Here is a 9,604-nt window from a genome sequence, read left to right on the forward strand (position 1 = left end):
ATAACATTGTTTTACATTTGACTTACTCGTAACTATTTTTCTTCCTGCAAACACTTTTCTTGTCACTACGAACAGCTATTTTCCTTCGCGCTATTCTAACTCACTCGAGAAATCTTTCCAAACTTTATTCTTCCAAAAACTCTTTAACTTTTACTATCAACACTTTTTTATCCAACTATTTAGCATGACTTTCAATTTTCTATGCTCTATATTTGCTTCTATCACTATGACACCACTTTGTTTATCTTCTTCTGTCAACCTCACCAGTGTGGCCAGAACATTCCCCGGCCCGTAACCCTGCGCCGGAAGTCCAATCCGGATCAGAGTTACCCTCCGAAATCTCCATCACGGCTAGTCTTGCTGTCGCCCGTTTGAAACGTCCGTTTTTCGTACGTACCCATGCCTGTCGGATCCTTCCATCACCCGACACAATGGGTTTCTCCACGACACCACGAATCCAACATTTCCGGTTATTTCCGTCCACCACATACACCAAATCTCCTGCTCGCAACGGGTGAGTTTCCCCAAACCATTTGGTCCTCTGATTCAACGATGGAACATACTCCTTTATCCAGCGTCTCCACATCATATCCGTCAACTGCTGGGAACGTTGAAAGGCGTCCCGAAGGGCTTCTGCTGGATTTGTCTGGGGAAATGTAGCACACGGCAGGTTTGGCGAAGCACCCCTCAAAAAATGGTTTGGAGTAAGCGCCTCTGCTTCACTGGATTCCTGAGAGACGTACGTGAGAGGGCGTGAGTTTATTATGTCCTCCACATTGACAATTGTTGTGCCTAGAACTTCATCCGTTAACCGCCTTCCGTCGTTGAGCGTCGTAAGCGCTTCTTTCACTGAGCGCACAAGGCGCTCCCAAACCCCTCCCATGTGAGGCGCAGCGGGAGGATTGAAACTCCACTTCGTCTTCGCATTGGTGATTTGATCAGCGCACTCGTCTCCGATACTTCTCACGGTTTCCACTATCTCTTTGCTGGCTCCCCGTAGATTAGTTCCGTTGTCCGAAAAGAACTCAGCCGGCCAGCCTCGCCGACCGATGAATCGATGAATAGCCATCAAGCACGACTGAGTCGTAAGTCCGTGTGACACTTCCAAATGCACCGAACGTGTCACTAAACAGGTAAACAGCGCTATCCACCGTTTTTCCTTCCTACGTAACACGGTCACCTCGATTGGTCCCAGGTAATCGACACCGACGTAGCTGAACGGACGAAGATTCGGTGTTAATCTCTGCACCGGCAGCGGAGCCATACGGGGAACCTGGGGACGATTACGATTAACCCTGCACCATATACATAACGACGACACCTTCCGAACTACCGCATCCACGTGCGGAATGTAATACAGCTGCTTCAGCTCATTCTTCACCGCTTGGCGGTAACCGTGTCCGCTCTTCTCATGGTAGTGTTGAACTATAAGTCTGGTTATTCGGTGGTCGCTGGGCAAAATCACTGGAAATCGCAAATTGAACGGCAAAAAATCCGCACGTTCGACTCGGCCTTCCATCCGAATCAACCCTCTTTCATCGATTAACGGTGTAAGCTTGTACAGCGGACTAGTCTTTTCTATTGCCATCCACTGACTTGCTGGTCGATCCTTATTTCTTGACAATACCTTCAATTCGTCCACTACTCTTACATCGTGTAACAACAGATGAACCCGTAGCTCTTCCGTCGTGTTTGCTGGTGGAAGGACCCTTTTTGGCCACTCTTCACTCGTCTTATATAGAAATGCAGGTCCTCGAACCCACGCGCTATCTGGATGCATTTCCGGATCCTTGCCCCACTTAGTGAGCTGGTCCGCTACGTTCAGTCTTGTGGGCACCCAACGCCAATCGGATATCTTCGTCAGACTAAGTAGTTCGCCGATTCGGAATCCGACGAACTGTTTGTATCTGCGCTGGTCCGACCGAATCCACGATAGCACTACACTTGCATCGATCCAATACACCACTTTCTCAATTTTGAGGTTGTGGTTTTCAACCACTGTCCGCGACAGTCTTGCTCCCAAAACAGCGGCCAACAGTTCTAGACGCGGAATTGAGATCTGCTTCAGCGGAGCCACCTTTGAGCGGCTCATTACCAGTGTACACGTTACTTCACCTCTAACTACCGCCCGAAAATACGCCACACAGCCGTACGCTGTCTCGCTCGCGTCGGCAAATATATGTAACTGTAGATCCGTTACCTCATCTGACTTGGCACTACCGAAATAACTTCGTGGTAACTTAAACGACCCAATACTACGCATCATTTGCATCAAGCGCAACCACTTCTGGAACGACACTGTATCAATCTTGGTATCCCAGTCACAGCCTGTTCTCCAAAGATCTTGTATCAGCATCTTACCGCAAACCGTGATTGGTGCGAGGAAACCCATTGGATCGAACTGAGCCATCACGAAACTGAGAACCGTGCGCTTTGTCGGATATTCCCGACCATCGACCATTTCCAGAAACTCCTTTTTGGACACTGTAGCGAAACAAAAAATATCTTCCACCGGCTCCCAAACTATGCCCAGTACACGTTCATACTCCGTACCCTTGTCTCGAGAGAAATGCACTGTTGCGCTAACGTTACGTTCCCCGAGTTCCTCCAAAAATTTCTTCGAATTCGACACCCAGTTTCGTATGTGGAATCCGCCTCGTGCGTGAATGTGTTTCACTTCATTGGCTCTACGGATCGCTTCGTCGATAGTGTCTGCACTGTCATAATAGTCGTCCACATAATGCTTATTCAAAATCGCTGCTGCTGCTTCCGGAAACTCCGTCGCAAACTGCTGCGCGTTCAGGTTCTTAACAAACTGCGCCGAACATGGTGAACATGTAGCGCCAAATGTTGCCACGTCCATCACGTACGTTTGCGGTGCACCCGTTGGGTCGGTTCCAAATAGGAATCGAAGCGCTTGCTTATCCTTAGCTACTATCTTGATCTGGTGATACATCTCCTGGATGTCTCCCCCAAATGCGACTGGACCTTCCCGAAACCCACAGACAACTTTCGGAAGAGGCACTAGCATGTCTGGCCCCTTTAACAATTCCGAATTCAACGATATTCCACCCACCGAAGCAGCAGCGTCCCACACTAGGCGTACTTTACTGGGTTTCCTTGGGTTCACCACCACGTTCATTGGCAAGTACCATACAGTCGAACTAGCTGTCTCCACCAGTTCTGCAGCAGTAATCTTATGCGCGTAGCCCTTGGCTTGATATTCCTCGATTTGGTCTTTCACATTCTGATCCAATGCTGGATCTTTTTCCAATTTCCGCTGAAGTGCTCTCATCCTCCGAACGGCCATCGGAAAGCTATCGGGAAACCGGCGCGTATCTTCTTTCCACAGTAACCCCGTTTCGAACCGATCTCCTACTCTTTTCGTCGTTGCCTCGAGGATTTCACGAGCACGCTTCTCATGAGCTGGTTCCGGTGGAGTGAATAATGTAACCGCTGTCTCTTCCATCATGTACTGATCCCGAATCATGTCTTGCAGCCCCTGATTGCTGACAGTTTTTACCGAATGCAGATTCAAGTAGGTGTGAATACACGCTTTACGCTTGACCGACCCATAGATTGTCCATCCCAGTCTGGATCGAACCGCGATCGGCTCACTAGGCTTGCCGACTCGAGACTCTAGTGGTGCAAACAAGTACAAATTGTCCAAACCGACCAGAATTGTGGGCAACGATTGAGGATCGTCTTCTACGGGAATTCCAGCCAAATGCTTGTAGCGTTTTACAACATCAGCGAAGCGTACGTGTTGTTTTGGTAACTGCAACTCCGACACTGTCCTGGTGTTAAACAAAGGAAACTTTTCCTTCGACCCTCTCGCGGAAATCATCAATTCCACTTTTCTAGAATGATTTTCGATGCGGTTGATGTTACTGGTCCACGTGACGATTAGAGGCTCTAGCATACCTTCTGCTTTCAGCAGGCTAGCAACTAAATCGTCCACCAATGTAGCCGAGGACCCTTCGTCGAGAAACGCTACAGTATCCAACTGTCGATTTCCCACATAAAGCGTCACCTGCATCATACGAAAAATTATCGAACATCCCTCACCGTTGAGCATACCATTCTCTGCCTTCTGCAACTGTATCGACTCCTCCACCCGGTGTAACAGGGGATGATGGTTTCCCTGACAGTTCCGCACCGTGCATCGCATCCTTGACACGCAACGTCCGTTACCATGTTTCTGAAGACAGCGTTCGCACAAATTCTGCTTCTCAACCTCGCTCAACCGCTCCGCAATATTCATTCTCCTGAACTGGTCACAGAACTTCATGAGATGGCCCGACCGCTTACATATCCAGCACGCCTTGCTGCTCGACTCGCTTCGAAATCCATCGTTCCGCTTCTGCTCTGATTCGTGAACCAACACAAACTCCCTCTTTTTAGGGTTTCCTCTCCCAGAACGACTATATTCGCTGATCGACAACCCGGTAAACTCCTCCACCTCCGACACATCGGACACAATTTCGTTTATGAAGTTTGTAAACATTCGCAACGGACTCTCTACCTTGTTGCGCTTATACCGTACCCAATCGAGCTTGTAAGAGGGTGGCAGCTTATCAACTAACTCCTGCACCAACATCGGGTTGGTCAGATGATCTTGTAGACGGGCGGCCTCGAGATGATCGCACAGCTGCTTGACCGTTATCCCAAACTGGAAGAAAGTTTCTAAACGATCCGGTCTTGGTGATGGTGCATTCCTAAACTTCACCAGCAAAGTCTTAAGCAACTTCTCCGGCTTACCGAACAGATTTCGAAGGTCTTGAATCACATCCGGAACGGAATCCGGCATCACCAACCGACTCCTAACTGCTTCAAGCGCATCACCCATCAAGCAGTCCTGTAACCGCTTCAGATTCTCGAGATTCGAAAATCCGCAAGCTTCTGTCGTATACTCAAAACTGCTAATGAACAGGGGCCAAACTTCGGGTTCCCCCCTGAACTTAGGCAGACTATGGGACACCGCCTTCCGAGCGGCCAACTGATCCCTTGAGATCCGACATACCCTACGCCCCGGCCCATGGCTCGTAGTACGGTTGCTACCATGAATACTACCTCTAGCATTCTTTTCCGATGCAGCACCGCATGTACTTTCGTCACTATCTACCTCGCTGCCTTCTGTACCTTGCTTTTCTGACCGGGGAACCTCCGTTAGGTTACGCCGCAGTCCTGATTTCGGAATTGCACCCCGACTTTTACCTACCACTGACTCGGTATTTACTTTCTCCTTCAGCCATGTTGTCACCTTCTGCTTCGATTTCTCGTCCGATACACCACCGACTGTGCCCGCAACAGCAGCCGCGTCATCCTTCAGCGCGTGCACCCTCTGAATGCTATCGTCTATCTCCCTTCGAATAGCATTTCTCTTACGCAGGAACTCCTTTTCTGCGGCAAGCTGCTTGTCTAGCACTTTCCGTTCCTGTTCCAGTTGCAACTCTTCCATTTCACGCTGGAACTGGAGCTCCTGCTCACGCATCTCCCACTCTTGCTGCATTTGCAGTTCCAACAGCGCCTTCTTCCTGGCGAGCTGTGCCTTCCGTGCCTCCATTTGCTTTGCAAAGGTCTCTCTCATCAGCTGTTCCTCTTCCGACTGCTGCTCAGACGGATCCTTGGCGGACCCAGCTCCTTGATCAGACCCCGCATCACCTTTTGCGCCGGATTTCTTAGCCCGCCTTTTCGTAGAAGGTTCCGAAACTCTCAACTGCTGTACATCAGACCGCACACACTGCGGGCAATGCCAATCCGTTTTGGCTATTTCCTGGTCAACACCAGCACAAGAAAAATGAGCCCAAAACATACACGCAGAGCATTGTACCCAGTCGATGTCCGTGGATTGAGCCTCCGTTTTCCCGCAGAACAGGCACTGGTCTTCATTTGAACTCGACGAACGCATCTCCGTTGACATCAAATAATTTTTGATTTTGTTGCGACGCTAAAAAGGCTCGAATTGCAAAGATCGTTTTTTATTCTGCGGCGTCACAACATATTCATTTTATTACTTGACGAGATAGACGCTACAATACCTGACGACCCAGTTGATCAGATCAGATTTGACTACTCTGCATGTGACTATGATCTGTTGAACTCTATTTTTGCGGACATGGAGTGGGACAATCGATTTTCTAAAACTGACTCAGTTGACCAGATGCTACTTGCTGTCTATGATTCACTTTCAGATGTTATCACTAGACATGTGCCCAAAAAAAGACAAGCGTTGGGCTCCAACTTCGAGCAACCGTGGTGGACTCCTCAGCTCCGAAACCTTCGTAACAACCTCCGTAAAATGCGCAACCAATATTTCTTTACTAAAAGCGAATCTGATAGAGCTAAGCTTCGGGAGCGTGAGGATGAGTATAAAGCTGTCCTTACCGCAACATATGACAACTATTTGCAAAGGATTCAGTCTGCTGTTAAACAGGACCCCTCCTGTTTCTGGAATTTTGTTAAGAAACGCAAAACTGGCAACAATATTCCTCCGTCGGTCAACTTCGAAGGAACAACTTCTCACTCGAGCTCAGAATCAGCTAATCTTTTCGCTACGTTTTTCGAGGGCGTATTTGGTAAAGCATCACCTGTCCAGCGACACAACTGCTTCGAGCATAAACCCTTCCGTGATATTAATCTACCACTAGTGCAGTTTTCTATAGACGAGGTTCGGAAAGCTCTTGAAGATCTCGATTCAACGAAAGAACCCGGAACAGACAGTCTACCACCAGTACTTTTAAAAAACTGCGCCGTTTCGCTTGCATCGCCGATTACCGCTGTTTTTAACCGCTCAATCAGTAGTGGATCGTTCCCAATTGCATGGAAAATGGCGTCCATCGTGCCGGTCCATAAGTCCGGAAGTTACAAATCGGTTACCAATTACCGTGGGCATATCTATACTTTGCAGCCTCAGCAAGGTATTCGAAAAACTACTCCATACAACTGTATAAAGATCAGTTGCACCGATCATCTCTAACAGCCACCATGGATTTATGAAGCATCGTTCGACAATATCAAATCTAATGTGCTACGTCACAGTGATATCCCGTGAGCTAGAAGCTAAGCGGCAAGTGGATACGATCTATTTTGATTTTGCCAAAGCTTTTGATACTGTACCACACAATCTCATTATTGAAAAACTGAACTACATCGGATTTTCCTCATGGTTTACCGAATGGCTTTACTCATACTTATCCGATCGCAAAGCATTCGTTACAGTAAACTCCGTACGCTCCAGAACATTTGACATATCGTCTGGTGTCCCTCAAGGCAGTGTGCTTGGCCCGCTCATCTTTATAATTTATATTAATGACCTGGTCGAGCTGCTGTCATCATCGAAATTATCGTTTGCCGACGATTTAAAAATCTTTCGGGTGATTGGTGCCCCTGCCGATTGTGTCACATTACAGGAGGATATTAATCGTCTGCTAGTCTGGTGCAGTGACAACGGCATGCGTGTTAACAGCAATAAGTGTAAAGTAATATCATACAGTCGCCGTAACACCGTTTTTCTTCATCAATACAGCATGGGACCGGATTGGAACGTGTTAACTCTATTCTCGACCTAGGCGTTACTATTGACTCTAAATTGAGGTTCGACGAGCATATAAGTAGAGTCACTGCTAAAGCATACACCGTGCTTGGTTTTATGCGACGCCATGCTTCTGGATTCACTGACGTTTATTGCCTCAAGACGCTATTTTGCTCTCTCGTACGCAGCATTTTGGAGTATGCTTCCCCGGTTTGGGCTCCTACACACGTAACACAGATCCTTGCGATTGAGCGAATTCAGAAAAAAATTTTGCGATTCGCCTTGCGTCAGCTATCGTGCAAAATGATCCAGTCAATCTTCCCAGTTACATAGACCGTTGTCAACTGATTAGCCTGGATACATTCGCAGTCCGGCGCGTCAAACAGCAGCGTCTATTTATATTCGACCTTATAACTCCTGTACCAGATACCGTGGAATGTACCTCCTCGTCGGCTTCGGAATCCACCGTTATTGGCCATCCAATTCCACAGAACAAATTATGGTGTGAATAATTGTTTTAATGTCTGTTTGCGTTCCTTCAATGATGTTTGCAATGTGTTCGATTTTACTCTGTCTAGAAATGTGTTTAGTAATAGAATCCGAGGCTTAAATTAGTTATTAAGTAAACAATCTGTACGACGTAGTCGAAGATGGTGAAATAAAATTAAATTAAGTCACACCGAGTAAGTATAGTTTACATCCCGTGTCAGCCAAAAACCATGAGTATTCTCGCGCGTTCTGTCCGTTGTTGTGCAACAAGTTCTTACTAGCTCAGAGACCTCTGGGTTCGAATCCGGTAGTAATCGGCTCGAATTAAGACCGTTTGATACCCGGAGAATGCGTAGTTTTGCAAATGAATTAGATAGGGTACTTGATCCAATAGTTGTGGTAGTACCAATAGTTGCGCTACCATTCATTATTAATGCATATTTTCGTCACCGTAGTATTTTAGATAAAACAATTACATTCATTATATAAAACAGGTTTTTAGAAGTATTGGTAGTTAGACTACACCATTTAAAATTAAAGCATTATTTGCTAAAATGCCAATTTTCCAAAATCCAACGCGCAGTTGGAGCGCACAACTATTGGCGCTCATCTATAATTTTGCTACGATGTTTTTTCACTTAGCAACCTAGTATAGTATATGGAATACCACAATTAAAGGAACATCAAACATAATTAAGGAAACATTAGCGCAACTGTTGGTATAATATAATTGAATCGGAAAATTCATTTTTTCTTTATAAAGCTTCTCGTACAACGAAAGCAATTGTCTTGCCTTGAGACAAATACCTTGTATTTGATAAATTTATATCCCACAAGCATTAATTGAATCATATACCTCAATAAACAAGCAAAATGAAGTTATATTGTGCTTAGTAGCGCAACTAATGGATCATCTACCCTATGTGTGATACAAATGACCCTGGTAAAATTTTATTTTTTGCTCTTTTACCTTCACGTCTTGTCCTACCCTAAGAATACTATATGGGTCATTCCATGCCAAGGAGCCCCCCCCCCCCCTCCTGGGAAGAGGTTTCAATTCACCAAGGAAAAGTTCAAACGTGTAATCGACCTTCACGGATTTGAACCAAATTTTGCCAGATTGTTCGTTTTCGGTTAGAAAGTAAAAATCCAAAATTTGGTATGGATCGATCATTCCCTCGATTAATGGTAGCGCCTCCATTTTTAAGGAAAATACCCGATTTTGTCAAAACATCTTTTTTTTTGCTTATATCTCCGGAAATATTAAGTTTAGAAAGACACTATTTTCACATTTTCAAAGGAAATCATCCAAGGAATTCGAAAAAGATATTATTTTTGAGCACCAGTGCTGCCAAACATTTTTAACCCCAATTAGAAAACTAAATTTACATTTTTCTCTCAGTGAAGACAATTTTATCTCAAAAATTTCAACTTCATCGTGTTCCGCAGATTTTTTTACGTAAGAATCACTCATCGAGGCATTCTTTGCCGATCGCGAGATACAGCATTTTAAAGCAAGCAATTCCCCATTTTTAATGTAAAACTAAGAGCAAAATAACTTTTTTTGAAGCGGTAATTCTC

The 9,604-nt window shown here is 45.9% G+C and overlaps 1 protein-coding gene across 1 annotated transcript; it reads right to left on the reverse strand.

Annotated features, from left to right (window-relative positions):
• Window positions 1–241: 241 nt before the first annotated feature.
• On the reverse strand, window positions 242–5,911 carry LOC128740262 (uncharacterized). Its single transcript, XM_053835798.1, has one exon. It carries the CDS (start codon window positions 5,909–5,911, stop codon window positions 242–244), a length of 5,670 nt encoding a protein of 1,889 aa, XP_053691773.1.
• Window positions 5,912–9,604: the final 3,693 nt, after the last annotated feature.

This window comes from Sabethes cyaneus, chromosome 3, assembly GCF_943734655.1.
Source record: "Sabethes cyaneus chromosome 3, idSabCyanKW18_F2, whole genome shotgun sequence".
In the NCBI taxonomy this organism is placed as follows: domain Eukaryota; kingdom Metazoa; phylum Arthropoda; class Insecta; order Diptera; family Culicidae; genus Sabethes; species Sabethes cyaneus.